Raw genomic sequence first — 15,826 nt, 5'->3', positions numbered from 1 at the left:
GTATATTGAAGCAGGTGATTTCACACAGGTGTAGTTCTTGAGTTAATTAAGCAATTAACATCCCATGCCTAGGGTCATGTAAAAAAAATGCTTTTGGCTGTTGTGGCTATTTCCTCATAGGATGACAATGCTCCCATGTGCAGGACACGAATGGTTTGATGATCATGACAACAATGTAAACTATATGCCATGGCCGTCTCAGTCACCAGTTCTCAACCCAATTGAACACTTATGGAAGATTCTGAAGAACCCCCCCTTTCTCGTGGAAGAATGGTGTCACATCCCTCCAATAGAGTTCCAGACACTTGTAGAATTCATGCCAAGGTGAATTGAAGCTGTTCTGGCTTGTGGTGACCCAACGCCTTATTGACACTTTATGTTGGTGTTTCCTTTATTTTGGCAGTTACCTGTAGTTTAGAACACCTACTCATTCAAGGGTTTTTCTTAATTTTACTATTTTCTACATCGTAGAATAATAGTATAGACATCAAAACTATTAAATAACACATATGGAATCATGTAGTAACCAAAAAAGTGTTAAACAAATCAAAATATATTTTATATTTGAGATTCTTCAAATAGCCACCCTTTGCCTTGATGGCAGCTTTGCGCACTCTTGTCATTCTCTCAACCAGCTTCATGAGGTAGACACCTGGAATGCATTTCAATTAACAGGTGTGCCTTCTTGAAAGTTAATTTGTGGAATTAGTGAATCCTTGCATTTATGGAGATCTAAACTAACAACTTCAACTTTGAGGGAAATAAATGCCATTCACGCTGTTGTGTTGCAAATACAACAAAATGATAAAACACAAACAGGATTTCAAAACATTTCAGACTATATTATTATATAAATAGAAACTTACAGGTGGCCCACTTACACAGTATTCAGTCACAACACAGGTGTAGACACAAAATTGAATTCCCCATCACTCACTGAAACAAGCACTGCATAAAGAGCAAGAATGAGGTATTGAATATACCTTTTCATAGACTACTCACTACTCTATTCAGGTGCAAGCATTTTAAAATTAATCTAATTTAAATCAAAAATAGGTTAATAAAGTCATACAGACATAATTACAGCATACTCACACACAAACACATACAGTACACAGATAAACGGTAATATGTACACTTCTAGCCATTTTCATCACAAAACAAAAACAAGGGTTTGTAATGGATATCTTGTGGTGAGGAACATGACGATTGAAGGTAGTATTTCCAAGTTATCAAATGTATTTAGTTATTAATGGTAGCATTTAATGTACTTTATGAATGGGCTGGTGTAGGTGAGATACACATTTCTGTGGGTTATGAAAAGATTTTTGTTTTATTGTCACATACAGAGAAGTGAAATGTACAGGTGCAGTGATGTGTTTTTTTTACAGGGTCAGCAAAAGTAGCACGGCGGCCCTGGAGCAAATTAGGTGTCTTGCTCAAGGGCACATTGACCGATTTTTCACCTTATCGACTCAGGTATTCAAATCAGCGACATTTCAGTTACTGGCCCAACGCTCTAACCGCTAGGCTACCTGCCACCCTATAGTACTACACTACTAGTGTAGTTTGTCAGGCTGGGTGGGTGGGTGGGTGATATATATTGTGTGTGGGTTATGGATAGTGTAGTTTATGGATGGGCTGGATGGGTGAGATACGTGGTGTGCTTGGCCTGACTCTTGCTATCGATCAGCAGCAGTTGGTTATTCTTGTGGTGAGAGATGATCTCCTGGAGACTACTGAAAAACTATGATAGAGAGATGGAGGGAGGGAGTAGCGAGGGAAAGAGAGAGAGAGAGAAAGGGAGAGAGAGTTACTACAGTATAGTTATTGCAGAGGTTACAGTACAGTACTAAGTTGCATTCCTTCATCTCTTTTCCACCCATCCTCCGTTCCTCCCACATCCCCCCTCTATCCCACCTGACCTCTTCATTCTTTTCCCCCCACATTCTCCCTTTGCAAATTCTTTTTGCAAATCCTCCTTTCCTCCTGTGGCCTCTGTCTTTTCCCCTCTCCTTATCCCTGTATTCTCCTCCTCCCTACCCTCACATTTTCATTTCCCCCTATCTCTCTCTTTCTCGCTCTCTCTCTCTGTGTTGTGTCCCCATCTCAACACTCTCGTCCTCATCCTCCCATTCTCTTTCACCGATTCATTATTTTACCCCTTGTTTAGCACTCTACCCCCCGTCTTTTCACCTCCTCGTTCTTCTTGCCCTCCTTTCCGAGGGCGTAGCCGCGTGTCTCCTCCAGAAAGCGGATGGGGATGTTATAGACCTTCTGTCTGTATAGGACAGCCAGTGTGTAGGGCTGACGGGCGTTCTGGGCTGAACTGTGACGTATCAGGAATGCCCCGTCCTACAAGAGGGAGAGGGAGAGAGGGGGGAGGAATAGGCCGCGGGAGCGGAGGGAGGGGAGAATGGATATCAGTATCAAAACCCACAGGGTCTTTGAATGAGCATAGATGAATCAGACTCAGTGATGGTGTGTGTATGTGTCAGCTGTAACCCGAGGCTACACACACACAGTCAAATAAAGGAGAGTTGTGATCGAGATTACTCTCACATCGTTACTTGTCTATTTCAGCGTGAAATGAAACAGGTCGGCTGTCTTAGTAAAGACAAAGGGCCAGAGACAGATACGCTCATATAATCAGCAGCATTATAACACATAATAACAAAACATCAGCAGCTACTGAGCAACATATACAGAGGAGGGGAGAGAACCACAGAGGACCAAGTGGACAGGCTAATAGATCAATTAAGTATTGATTCACTGTTGAGGAATACTGGCTAACTAACTATCATATTGATTCAGGAATCACATTGGCCAGGTCCTTCAGAGCTGGGGATGCTTTACCTCTAAGTCATTTTCAGTTTTTCTTTTATATGGTACTTCAAGAACTGTGTGTGTGTGTGTGTGTGTGTGTGTGTGTGTGTGTGTGTGTGTGTGTGTGTGTGTGTGTGTGTGTGTGTGTGTGTGTGTGTGTGTGTGTGTGTGTGTGTGTGTGTGTGTGTGTGTATTTGCTTGCATTTGTGTGTGTGTGTCTGCTCATCTCCGGTGTGTGTATCCCACCTTGTTGATCTCCATTAAGAGGTCCTCAGCAGTCTTTCTATTGCAGTTTCCAGCGAACCACTCTTTCTCCTGTAACATTACCACAGTTCTCTATGACGCACTCCACTGCCTGCCACCACAGTTATATCCAAGGATACCCCATACTTCAGGTATATCACCATTTAACTAAGGTTTGCAGCAACATTTGTAACACTTTAACATGATATTATGCATGGTTACATGAGAGGTACAGTATGAGAGTGGAAGGCACATACCTCCTTTCCTGCCTGCATGGTTGTCTTCATACCAGAGGGAGAAACTTTGGCATAGAGAGAAATAATGAGTTGTTGACCAACATGTAAAGTGCTCTACAGCAGGGTTTCCCAAACTTGGTCCTGCCCCCTCCCCTGGGTGCATGGTCTGGGTTTTGCCCTAGCACTCCACAGCTGGGTCGGGGGTGCAGGACCAAGTTTAGGAAACCCTGCTCTACAGTCTATTCAAAATAAAGCATGTAGTTACAATCAAGGCCACAAGTATGCTGGACAGCACTGCTGACAGTAGCCACAGTCACCCTAGATGACGGGGTTAAACAAGTTATAATTATGTTATAATGAAAATGGCTTCCAATTCACATAGGTCATGAAAAATGAACAATATGCACCTACAACATGTTCATATTATGTGGACAGAAAAACAACACAAATGTAAAGAAATTAAGGATGTCCTTCACTCTGATTAGCAAACCACAGTTGGAGCATTTCAGAGTTCCACACATCCTTTATTTCCATTTCTATGGCTTTCTATCCTTCAGCTGTGACCCAAAACTGGTCCTGTTCCCAGCATGCTCTTACCTGCTGCGGTAGTGTCTATAATGGGCGGGGGAGGGGGGCTGCAACACAGACAACAGGTCCAATGTTAGCCAAGATGCTTACTATAATAGATGAGCGATATAGGCCTGTGGCTACAACAACATTGAATACGCAAGAACAGTAGGCCTTCATACTTCAATGACTTAGCTAAGTTATCACAAATCAAACTTTATTTGTCACATGCACCGAATACAACAAGTGTAGAACTTAAGGTGAAATGCTTACTTACAAGCCCTTAACCAACAGTGCAGTTCATGAAGAGTTAAGGAAATATTTACCAAATAAACTGATGTGAAAAATAATTAAAAGTAATACAATAACATCACAATAACAAAGCTATATACAGGGGGTACCGGTACCGAGTTAGTGTGCGGGGGAACAGGTTAGAGGTCATTTGTACATGTAGATAGGGGTGAAGTGACTATGCGTAGATAATAAACAGCAAGTAGCAGCAGTGTACAAAACAAATGGGGGGGTTCACTGTAAATAGTCCGGTGGCCATTTGATTAATTGTTCAGCAGTCTTATGGCTTGGGAGTAGAAGCTGTTACGGAGGCTTTTGGTCCAAGACTTGGCGCTCCAGTACCGCTTCCCGTGCGGTAGCAGAGAGAACAGTCTATGACTTGGGTGACTGGAGTCTCTGACAATTTTATGGGCTTTCCTCTGACACCGCCTATTATATAGGTCCTGGATGGCAGGAAGCTTGGCCCCAGTGATGTCCTGGGCTGTACGTAATACCCTCTGTAGCGCCTTACCGTCAGATGCTGAGCAGTTGCCATACCAGGCGGTGATGCAACCGGTCAGGATGCTCTCGATGGTTCAGCTAAAGAACTTGTTGATGATCTGGGGACCCATGCCAAATCTTTTCAGTCTCCTGTGGGGGAAAAGGTTTTGTCGTGCCCTCTTCACGACTGCCTTGGTGTGTTTGGACCATGATAGCTTGTTGGTGATGTGGACACCAAGAAACTTGAAACTCTCGACCCGCTCCACTACAGCCCCGTTGATGTTGGGGGCCTGTTTGGCCCACCTTTTCCTGTAGTCCACAATCAGCTCCTTTGTCTTGCTCACATTGAGGGAGAGGTTACTGGCCTGGCCCCACACTGCCAGTTCTCTGACCTCCTCCCTATAGGCTGTCTCATCGTTGTCTGTGATCAGGCCTACCATTGTTGTGTCGTCAGCAAACTTAATGATGGTGTTGGAGTCGTGTTTGGCAAGACAGTCTTGGGTGAACAGGGAGTACAGGAGGGGACTAAGTACACACCCCTGAGGGGCCCCAGTGTTGAGGATCACTGTGGCAGATGTGTTGTTGCCTACCCTTACCACCTGGGGGCGGCCCGCCAGGAAGTCCAGAATCCAGTTGCAGAGGGAGGTGTTTAGTCCCAGGGTCCTTAGCTTAGTGATGAGCTTCGTGGGCACTATTGTGTTGAATGCTGAGTTGTAGTCAATGAACAGCATTCTCACATAGGTGTTCTTTTTGTCCAGGTGAAAAGTGCAGTGTGGAGTGCGATTAAGATTGCGTCATCTGTGGATCTGTTGAGGCTATATGCAAATTGGAGTGGGTCTAGGGTATCCGGGAAGATGTTGTTGATGTGAGCCATGACCAGACTTTCAAAGCACTTCATGGCTACCGACGTGAGTGCTACAGGGCGGTAATCATTTAGGCAGGTTACCTTCGCTACCTTTGGCACATGGAATATGGTGGTCTGCTTGAAACATGTAAATTCAGCAAAAAAAGAAATGTTCTCTCACTGTCAACTGCGTTTATTTTCAGCAAACGTAACATGTGTAAATATTTGGATGAACATAACAAGATTCAACAACTGAGACATAAATTGAACAAGTTCCACAGACATGTGACTAACAAAAATGGAATAATGTGTCTCTGAACAAAGGGGGGTTCAAAATCAAAAGTAACAGTCAGTATCTGGTGTGGCCACCAGCTGCATTAAGTACTGCAGTGCATCTCCTCCTCATGGACTGCACCAGCTTTGCCAGTTCTTGCTGTGAGATGTTACCCCACTCTTCCACCAAGGCACCTGCAAGTTCCTGTACATTTCTGGGGGGGAATGACCCTAGCCCTCACCCTATTATCCAACAGGTCCCAGACGTGCTCAATGGCATTGAGATCCGGCCTCTTCGCTAGCCATGGCAGAACACTGACATTCCTGTCTTGCAGGAAATCATGCACAGAATGAGCAGTATGGCTAATGGCATTGTCATGCTGGAGGGTCATGTCAGGATGAGCCTGCAGGAAGGGTACCACATGAGGGAGGAGGATGTCTTCCCTGTAACACAACGTTGAGATTGCCTGCAATGACAACAAGCTCAGTCCGATGATGCTGTGACATACCGCCGCAGACCATGATGGACCCTCCACCTCCAAATCGATCCCTCTCCAGAGTACAGGCCTCGGTGAACGCTCATTCCTTCGATGATAAACGCAAATCCGACCATCACCCCTGGTGAGACAAAACCGCGACTCGTCAGTGAGGAGCACTTTTTGCCAGTCCTGTCTGGTCCAGAGACGGTGGGTTTGTGCACATAGGCAACGTTGTTGCCGATCATGTTTGGTGAGGACCTGCCTTACAACAGGCCTACAAGCCCTCAGTTCAGCCTCTCTCAGCCTATTGCGGACAGTCTGAGCACTGATGGAGGGTTTGTGCATTCCTGGTGTAACTCGGGCAGTTGTTGTTGCCATCTTGTACCTGTCCTGCAAGTGTGATGTTCAGATGTACCGATCCTGTTCAGGCGTTGTTACACATGGTCTGCCACTGCGAGGACGATCAGCAGTACGGACATTGCAATTTATTGCCCTGGCGTCATCTGCAGTCCTCATGCCTCCTTGCAGCATGCCTAAGGCATGTTCACACAGATGAGCAGGGACCCTGGGCATCTTTCTTTTGATGTTTTTCAGAGTCAGTAGAAAGGCTTCTTTAGTGTCCTAAACTTTCATAACTCTGACCTTAATTGCCGTTAGTGTCTTAACGACCGTTCCACAGGTGCATGTTCATTAACAGGGTCCTGAAAAAGTTTATGTTTCTTTTTTTGCTGAGTGTAGGTATTATAGACTGGGTCAGGGAGAGATTGAATGTTGACCTGTTTAAAGGTGTAATAGGTGTAGTAGGATTCGATCTTAATCCTTGCCTGTTTGATGGTTCGTCTGAGGACATAGCGGGACTTCTTATAAGCATCCGGATTAGTGTCCCGCTCATTGAAAGCACCAGCTCTAGCCTTTAGCTCGCTGCGGATGTTGCCTGCAATCCATAGCTTCTGGTTGGGATATGTACGCACGGTCACAGTGGGGACGAAGTCGTTGCTGCACTTATTGATGAAGCTGATGACTGAGGTGGTATACACCTCAATGTCATTGGATGAATCCCGGAACATATTCCAGTCTGTGCTAGCAAAACAGTCCTGTACCGTAGCATTCGCGTCATCTGACCAGGTCACTGGTACTTCCTGCTTTTGTTTTTGCTAATAAGCAGGAATCAGGAGGCTAGAATTATGGTCAGATTTGCCAAATGGAGGGCGGGGGAGAGCTTTGTATGCATTTCTGTGTGTGGAGTAAAGGTGGTCTAGAGGTTGTTTTCCTCTGGTTGCATATATGACATGCTGGTAAAATTTTTGTAAAACTGACTTAAGTTTGCCTGTATTAAAGTCCCCAGCTAATAGCATGCTTTTGATTGAGCATTTTCTTGCTTGCTTATGGCCTTATAGAGTTGGTTGAGTTGCTGTCTTAGTGCCAGCATCGGTCTGTGGTGGCAAATAGACAGCTTCGAATAATATAGATGAGAACTCTCTTGGTAGATAGTCTGGTTTACAGCTTATCATAAGGTACTCTACCTCAGGCGAGCAATACCTTGAGATTTATTTCATATTTAACATCACGAACCAGCTGTTATTAACAAAAAGACACACACCCTCACCCCTCGTCTTACCAGACAAAGCTTCATCTATATTCTGCTGGTGCATGGAAAATCCCACCAGCTCTATATTATCGCTGTGGTCATTCAGCCACGACTCGGTGAAACATAAGATATTCCAGTTTTTAATGTCCCGTTGGTAGGATAGTCGTAATCGTAGGTCATCAATTTTGATTTTCCAATGATTGCATGTTATCCAGTAGAACGGATGGCAGTGGGAGTTTACTCGCTTGCCTACGGATTCTCAGAAGGCAGCCTGACCTGTGCCCACTTTTCCTTCGTCTTTTCTTCACGCAAATTATGGGGATTTGGGCCTGTTCCCGGGAAAGCAGTATATCCTTCTCATCGGACTCGTTAAAGGAAAAAGCTTCATCCAGTTCGAGGTGAATAATCGCTGTTCTGATGTCCAGAAGTTATTTTCGTTCATAAGAGACGGTAGCAGCAACATTATGTACAAAATAAGTTACAGACAGTACAAAAAAAACAAAAAAAATAGCACAGTTGGTTAGGAGCCAGTAAAACGTCAGTCATCCTCTTCGGCGCCATATTAACACTTCAAACATAAGATCCTCTTTATAGACCTCAACAGAATGGAAATCGTTATCAGGCAATACTAAGTGGTATCCATGTGTTTGACTGTTGCTGCTTGTACAGGACTGAAAGTTCATAAAGCATGAACCTGCATCACATGTTTAACACATGTAAAACATGTACTGTATGTTCTTGCAGTGTATAGCGTGGTCTCATCCAGTGTGTACATGTATAGTGCTGTGAGAGTGGCTGTGTTCCCAAGCCTCACCTGGGTTTGGGTTCCTTTAGGGATGCAGGGAGGGGGGGTTTGATGCCTGGGGTGGGTGGGGGCAGCTTGCCAGGGAACGTGGAGCGTTTCACATCAGGCGGAGGAGCTGGGGAGGGTCACAGAAACACAGCAATGGACCAGGTTCTGCATTTTCACTTCATGGTTGTGTTCCCAATGGCCCTCAGTTCCCAATGTAGGGCTCTGGTCAAAAGTAGTGCATGTAGGGAACAGGCCATTTGGGATGCAGACATTATCATCATGATCCATCTATTTTTAGTCAGACAGAATGTAGTGTCACTTACCTGTCTTTGCCTCACTGACCAGTAGAGAACTCTGGAATGCAGGAAAGTGTGAAACTCATTCAAATGTGGACACAGATAAGGCCTACACTCCTGCACTAAAAAACATGTTCAGTGGAGAATCTCTGAAATAGGCAAATTCTGTGTTAGAAACCGGCCAGTGTTGTGATGTGTTAAATCATGTGCCCGTAGTGTGTTAAATCATGTGCCCGTAGTGTGTTAAATCATGTGCCCGTAGTGTGTTAAATCATGTGCCCGTAGTGTGTTAAATAATGTGCCCGTAGTGTGTTAAATAATGTGCCCGTAGTGTGTTAAATAATGTGCCCGTAGTGTGTTAAATCATGTGCCCGTAGTGCGTTAAATAATGTGCCCGTAGTGTGTTAAATAATGTGCCCGTAGTGTGTTAAATCATGTGCCCGTAGTGCGTTAAATCATGTGCCCGTAGTGTGTTAAATAATGTGCCCATAGTGTGTTAAATCATGTGCCCGTAGTGTGTTAAATCATGTGCCCGTAGTGCGTTAAATCATGTGCCCGTAGTGCGTTAAATCATGTGTGAACCATGGAGAAACTCACCGACTTGGCTCTGGGTACTGGAGGTTTTCTACAGAGAAAGACAGACAGACATACATGATGGGATTGAGCTGATATCGCAATGTCAAACAATAAAACTCAAAAACAATAACATGGCTTCTCTCATGACATAGAATGGCACTGGTTTCAGGGATGGTGTCAAGGCCAGTTTAACCCAGTCAATTCAGTTATGCATTTGCATAACTATGAAAATAATGGAAGTGGTGATATACACCTAAATTACACCAAGATGAGTTTGTGCATTTTTCATCTCGTGTCTTGACAGGTGTACTCACATGGGCATGGGGGGAGGGGCAATTGCTGTCTTGGGTAGGAGGGGCATCCTTATGGGTCCGCGAGGAGCAGGGGGGCAAGCTGGAGAAACAGGAGTACTTATTCTTGACAGTGCAAAGGATTCTTTTCTCTCAAAATAAGCTAAATACGTTTTTTCTTTAATAATTTGGAATTCATGTCCTGTCTCTTTATCTCATATAAAATACATTATCTAGTCAAAACCTCAGTATAAATGCATTGACACTGAGGCTGTATTAGTGGTTCTACAGGAGTAACTGACCTGCTGTGGGCTCCAGATACAGGTCATCACTGTCTGCCTGAAACAGAGACACAACGCGCATATTAATCACCTCTCTCTGGCCGAATTAGAAATTGTCCAGAGACCAGACACCTCATGGCCCCATGGAACTATGAATATACTGATTGTCCATCAAGAATGTGTTAAAAGGGTACAGCGGATTAGAAGGCTACGGTTTGGGGGTTGGAGTTAGGGGTGAGGCTCTGTCTGTTAACGATGTGTTGGGCTCACCTGTCCTTCATTAGGATCCAGGTAGACATCTGCAAAGAGAAAACAGAGGCTGATGCTGTTGCAGAATCACACATCCCTCTAGTGGTGACTTGATGTAATAGCACACCAATGTCCTATCAGGGTTCCAGGGTCTGACTATTGGTCGAGATCCTGCACGACTACATTGCAGATGCATGCCAGATCTTACAACAACTGGATAGGTATTTAACATATCAGCTATGCACAGTCGATGACTTGGAATGCAACCAATGGTTGATGCAATGCACTGCTTGCACCTAAATTACTAGTCGGGCAGAAACTAGACCTATAACTGTAGCGTTTACCTTCCTCTGCAGGGGGAGGGGTGGGAGCAGGGGCAGGGCGGGAAGGAGGAGGGGCAGACTTCTTAGGAGTAGACCTTTTCCCTGGCTTCTCCTTCCTGTCTACCTCAGGAGCTAGAGAGAGAGAGAGGGAAGCTTGACCATCTCAAACTTAACTTACTCGTTTGTTTAAGTTAATTCTCCTGTACAATTACATGCCTCAAGAATTATATGAACTTTTACACCTTTTCATCAATCAACATTCATATCTATGTATAGGGCACAATTCATATCCACATTTAAAATACACAATCATCATATAGGATAAACTCCCACCCATCCAGGACATTTATTCGAAACGGTGCCTGAGGAAGGCCCGCGGCATCATCAAGGACCCCACACACCCCAGCCAAGAGCTGTTCACTCCCTTACTGTCTAGCAGACGTTATCGGACCATGAGGTCGGATACCAACAGGCTCAGAGACAGTTTCTATCTACAAGCCATCAGACTGCTGAACACTTGAACTGGATTGACCGCCTGCGCTGATTCTCCGCACATTAGCACACATGCACTCACTCACTCACACACCCACACAGACATACACACATCCACACACATATTCAGGCTACACACACATCACAACTGCTTGCTACCAGACTCAGGTCTGTTCAACGCTGGTATGAATAATCGGAATCCACGCTTCAAGATTGCTTCGATCATGTGGATTGAGATATGTTCCGCATAGTGTCTGACAATAACATTGATGAATATGCTGATTTGGTGAGCGAGTTTATTAGCAAGTGCATCCACTGCTTTTAATCAGGGCAAGGTGACCGGAAACATGACCGAATACAAACAGTGTGGCTATTCCCTCCTCAAGGCAATCAAACAAGCTAAGCGTCAGTATAGAGACAAAGTAGTTGCAATTCAACGGCTCAGACACGAGAGGTATGTGGCCGGGTCTACAGTCAATCACGGACCACGATGTCTTGCTCCCAGACAAACTAAACAACTTCTTTGCTTGCTTTGAGGACAACACAGTGCCACTGACACGGCTTCTACTGGACCTAGAGAGAAGAAGATAGAGAGAGGAGGATAGAGGGGGGAGGATAGAGAGAAGATGATAGAGAGGAGGATAGAGAGACAAAGATAGAGAGAAGAAGATAGAGAGAGGAGGATAGAGGGAAGAAGATAGAGAGAGGAGGATAGAGAGGGGAGGATGGAGAGAAGAAGATAGATAGAGGAGGATAGAAAGACGGGGTTAGAGAGAGGTGTCTCACGTTTCTTGGTGTTGGGGTCGATGTAGAACTCCTCAGGGTCAGGCTGATGGTGAGGCTGCTGTTTCTATAGAAGGGAAAGACAACATTAAATAACACTAAAGGTATGCAGACACACAGAGACAGGCTAGCCAGAGGTAGGCGTGGGCATTGATACTCTGATAGTTTACCGATGCTTTGCCCATGGGCGCCATCTTGGCTGGCCTTGGGGGTGGAGCTGCCTGCCTTTTGGGAAGAACACGATTGGACCTCTCTGAAGAACTATCTGTGGAACACAAAAACAGCAACAAGAAAATGTTGTTTTCACATAAAAACACACCTCAAAATATTACATACAAATTATAACTTGAGATCCACGCACCAAACTCCCATTGGCATCAATGCATACTTTCCATGAAAGTCAGATTTCAGCTAATCTCAAATGAGAAGGATAGTCTACAGTGGTGGTGTTACCTAAATAGACGTTCTCCTCCACATGTCTGGGAGGAACCTTCATGGCCGGTCGCTCACAGGGGGGAGCCTCATATGTGTTCCCATCCTCATCGTCCTGTGATACACACAAGAAGACCACACAGGACCTCTCATCAAAATATCCATTGGCGTGTCAGTCTGGGCCGTGTGTATGTGTGTTTTTCTACTTACAAACTCATCTTCTGGCCAGCCACCATACCCTGCATTGTTCTCTGAAACAAATCAATAGAGACAGAGAGAAAGTAGAGAAGGGGGATGGAGAAAGAGAGAGAGAAATTGGAGAGAGGAGAGGTAGAGCGACGAGGGAGAGAGCAGAAGAAGCACATCACATTAGAACTTCCATATAGAGGATCCCTATAACAACGAGCATAATATGGGGGATTTCCCTGAAGGCTCACCTATTCTTTTGGGTGGAGCTGGAGGCCCACTGTGTCTGTAATGAAAAAGAGAGATGTTACTTGCGTGCTGTGTCATGTCAGTGGCTTATGTTTCTGGCCAGAGGAAGGCATATAAGACTGAAGAGCAAAACGTTTATCTACACTGTAGGCTACTTACAGGTTCTTCAATTTTCCAAAGAAACTCTGAAAAAGGAAACAGAATTGACTGTGAAGTCTGTAGCACACACACGAACACAATCACGATGCAATCTCAACAATATTGTTTTCATACCGGTTGTGTGACATCATACGATAAGCGGTGCCGTTACACTATATGTCTGACCCATCCCAGATATTTACATGTAATTAACTCTCCCATCAGACTCGCTATCAGAGCTACTGCACAGGCTGTGTCAATGACTGCTTTATGTTCCGAAGGTCACTAAGCCAGACAAAAGAGCTTTAATCCAAAGCCAAGACCTCAGGTCAGAATAAATTAGAATGAAACAACTTTGAAGATGACTAACGATCACAAACTACCACAGGGGAATATTGAGAATTTAGATGTTCCCAACGATCTAAAAGACGTCTTTTATACTAGCCTTAGTAGGTGAAAGAAACTATTTACACAGATGATTACACAAAGGACAAATGATCTAGTGAAGCCACATCAATATGTGTATGTAGGAGAGGAGGATAATAGAGGCTGTAATGTGTGGCACACTGTCCCCGCGATGAAACAGATGACTAAAACCAGGAAGTGTACTTGGCTGTGTTTTCACAGCATGGCAGGTCAGAGAGGAGAGGAAGGACTGATGTAAATGATCCCAGAAATAGAGAGGGGGAGGGAAAGGGGAGAATGAGACAGGGAGAGTGGATATGGGAGGGGGGGGGGGCAAGAGAAGAACAGTTTGAGTTGATTCATCTGGTTAATGTTTAGATATCCTGTGTGTCAACATTGATAATGAACAAAGCCAGCCCACATGGTATTTTCTAAAGTCTCTCATTAGCAAACAAATCTATTTTCTGTTCTGCTGTATCCCATTACTTAAACAGTGTCATTATCAATCAACGAATCAGTCAATCTATCAACTAATCATTCCATGAAACTTTTATAGACTGCAGGGATTCTCTGGCATTATGGTTAGCCAGCTGTAGGTCTGTTTAATTAGTGGAAAGGAAGATGTCATGAGTCATAACTGATATCTATGCCTCAGGTCGACACTACTTTGAATATCATTTCCCCCATTGTTACAGTCCTAGGCGCCGTCTTTTAACATATTCATGTCCTGACACGTCTTAAATCACTAGCATGTCCTGTTTAGTGTGGTTAACTGAATAACTCAACTACCTTTCAAGTAGTTTGTATATAGACCAAGAAAGGCCGCAAACATGTTGATTACGAAATATATAAAAGCACAGCAAATACAGCAAGTAAGCTGAGGATTCCTTACTTTGTTATTGTTTGTGTCCCAGGCAGCAGAGTTGAAATCTGTCACGCGTGTTCATTATCCAATGAACAGTATCTGCGTAAACCCTTTCAAATAGCAATCTGTTGTTTTTCACCCAGTCTGAATATCCCAGTCTAATTTTAGAGAAGGGAGCCGGCAGTGTGTTCAATAATGAGCTCGGCTGGACAACATCTATGATATGAAAACGATACATTTATGGTTGTGTTCTGAGCTATAGCCCTTTAAGCAAGGGACAGTGATAGTGACCACAGAAAAGGACATTGTTATGGACCGTGGGAGACCATAAACTACCAGTAAGAAAAGGGAAATGGCCGTGTGACTATGAATCCTATCTGATGCAAACAGGGACAGAGCACAGTGCAGTTGCACTGGCTAATGCTAAGCTGCTCACAGGTGTGCTGGCTTCTGGTTCTGCCTAGTAAAGTGCAATGGTACAGCCATACATGTATTGGGTAACTATTTTCTAGAGGTTTATCTTACAGTGTATTTCACATCATGGCACCTTACTATTGTACAAGCAAAACCCTTAGCTATCATGGACTTCAATACTACTAGGCCAGATAGCCTCCCAGTATGTGATCGTGGCTACTGCGACCTCCTCCAAGAGGTCTGCACCTTTCTGGCACAGATCAGGAGGTTGTGGCTCCCTCTGGCCACATCCCAATATCTCTCCTTCTTCCCAAAGTGTGCACTTCTTCACTTACCTTCACTGATTTAAAAGATAATGACTGATTTAAGAAATATGGTGGAAACCCTCTCTAGCCCAATCCCGTCAATCCTATGCTTTTAAATGTGTGTGAAGTAGTGAACGAGTGTACACTTCAGGAGAAAGGAGATATTATCGGCACGCCCCCCCGAAAACACCAATGGATCTCAAGCCCTACATCAGCTGTTCCCTTTCAATCACTACACGTATCATTATTTACTAACAAATAAATAAAGAATTAACGACTATTAATGCGCATGGACATGTTGCAGTGAAAACCTTTCATTTAGGGAATGATTTTAATGACTGGTAAACATTCTAATCTTAGGCATTACACAGCTGTGTGATATTGGGTGCTTGTGTAGGCAGAGAAATTGAAAGCAATAACTGGGAGCAGGTGACACCGTTTACTTGATCAACAACAGAGCCACTGTACGAAAAGTGAAAGTCCACACTGTATAACATTGTAAAACTGTATGACTCATCATTATAACAATCCTCACAGTTCTCCATTCCGTAATGAAGGTAGCCTACTACTGTATTTCTAAGTTTCTGAACAATTTGTTGCAACGTTATATGCAAATTGGGCTGTGTGTAATTTCCTTTTATCAACGCAAAGTGAGACGTCTGTACAAAGTTTAAATGTTCTAAAGTTTATATGTTCTATCATTGTCTGACTATTTTCAGAAGGTAACAAATTGAAACTGTACATTACCATTGTCATAATTTTGGAGTCTCTCTTCTCAACTCATGAGGAAATTCCTTTGTTGCTGACCTCAGATGCAAATACACATTAGTAAAGAGGGGACAAGGAACACTGAACTATGAACAGTTAGGCTAGCAGCTACAACAGTCCTGATGCGCCTCTCTCTCTCTCTCTCTCTCTCTCT

At 44.1% G+C, this 15,826-nt stretch overlaps 1 protein-coding gene across 1 annotated transcript; it reads right to left on the bottom strand.

Annotated features, from left to right (window-relative positions):
• Positions 1-821: 821 nt before the first annotated feature.
• On the bottom strand, positions 822-15,826 carry LOC118393347 (B-cell linker protein-like). Its single transcript, XM_035785939.2, has 19 exons — positions 15,652-15,826; positions 12,937-12,962; positions 12,780-12,814; positions 12,553-12,593; positions 12,364-12,457; positions 12,081-12,175; positions 11,914-11,977; positions 10,657-10,767; positions 10,334-10,362; positions 10,085-10,121; positions 9,807-9,885; positions 9,514-9,541; positions 8,944-8,974; positions 8,642-8,747; positions 3,903-3,940; positions 3,327-3,370; positions 3,073-3,141; positions 2,197-2,355; positions 822-1,747 (listed from the first exon to the last, which is right to left on the bottom strand). Exons 1-19 carry the CDS (start codon positions 15,658-15,660, stop codon positions 1,631-1,633), a joined length of 1,212 nt encoding a protein of 403 aa, XP_035641832.1. The 5' UTR covers positions 15,661-15,826; the 3' UTR covers positions 822-1,630.

Source organism: Oncorhynchus keta, chromosome 14 (assembly GCF_023373465.1).
Source record: "Oncorhynchus keta strain PuntledgeMale-10-30-2019 chromosome 14, Oket_V2, whole genome shotgun sequence".
In the NCBI taxonomy this organism is placed as follows: domain Eukaryota; kingdom Metazoa; phylum Chordata; class Actinopteri; order Salmoniformes; family Salmonidae; genus Oncorhynchus; species Oncorhynchus keta.
This window is presented reverse-complemented; position numbering and strand designations above follow the sequence as displayed.

Excerpts from the sequence above, each read along its gene's own strand:
- LOC118393347 (XM_035785939.2), bottom strand. Across the intron at positions 12,594-12,779 it reads AGCTCCACCCAAAAGAATAG|AGAACAATGCAGGGTATGGT; the intron begins GTGAGCCTTCAG and ends GATTTGTTTCAG. Across the intron at positions 2,356-3,072 it reads TCTTAATGGAGATCAACAAG|GACGGGGCATTCCTGATACG; the intron begins GTGGGATACACA and ends TCCCTCTTGTAG.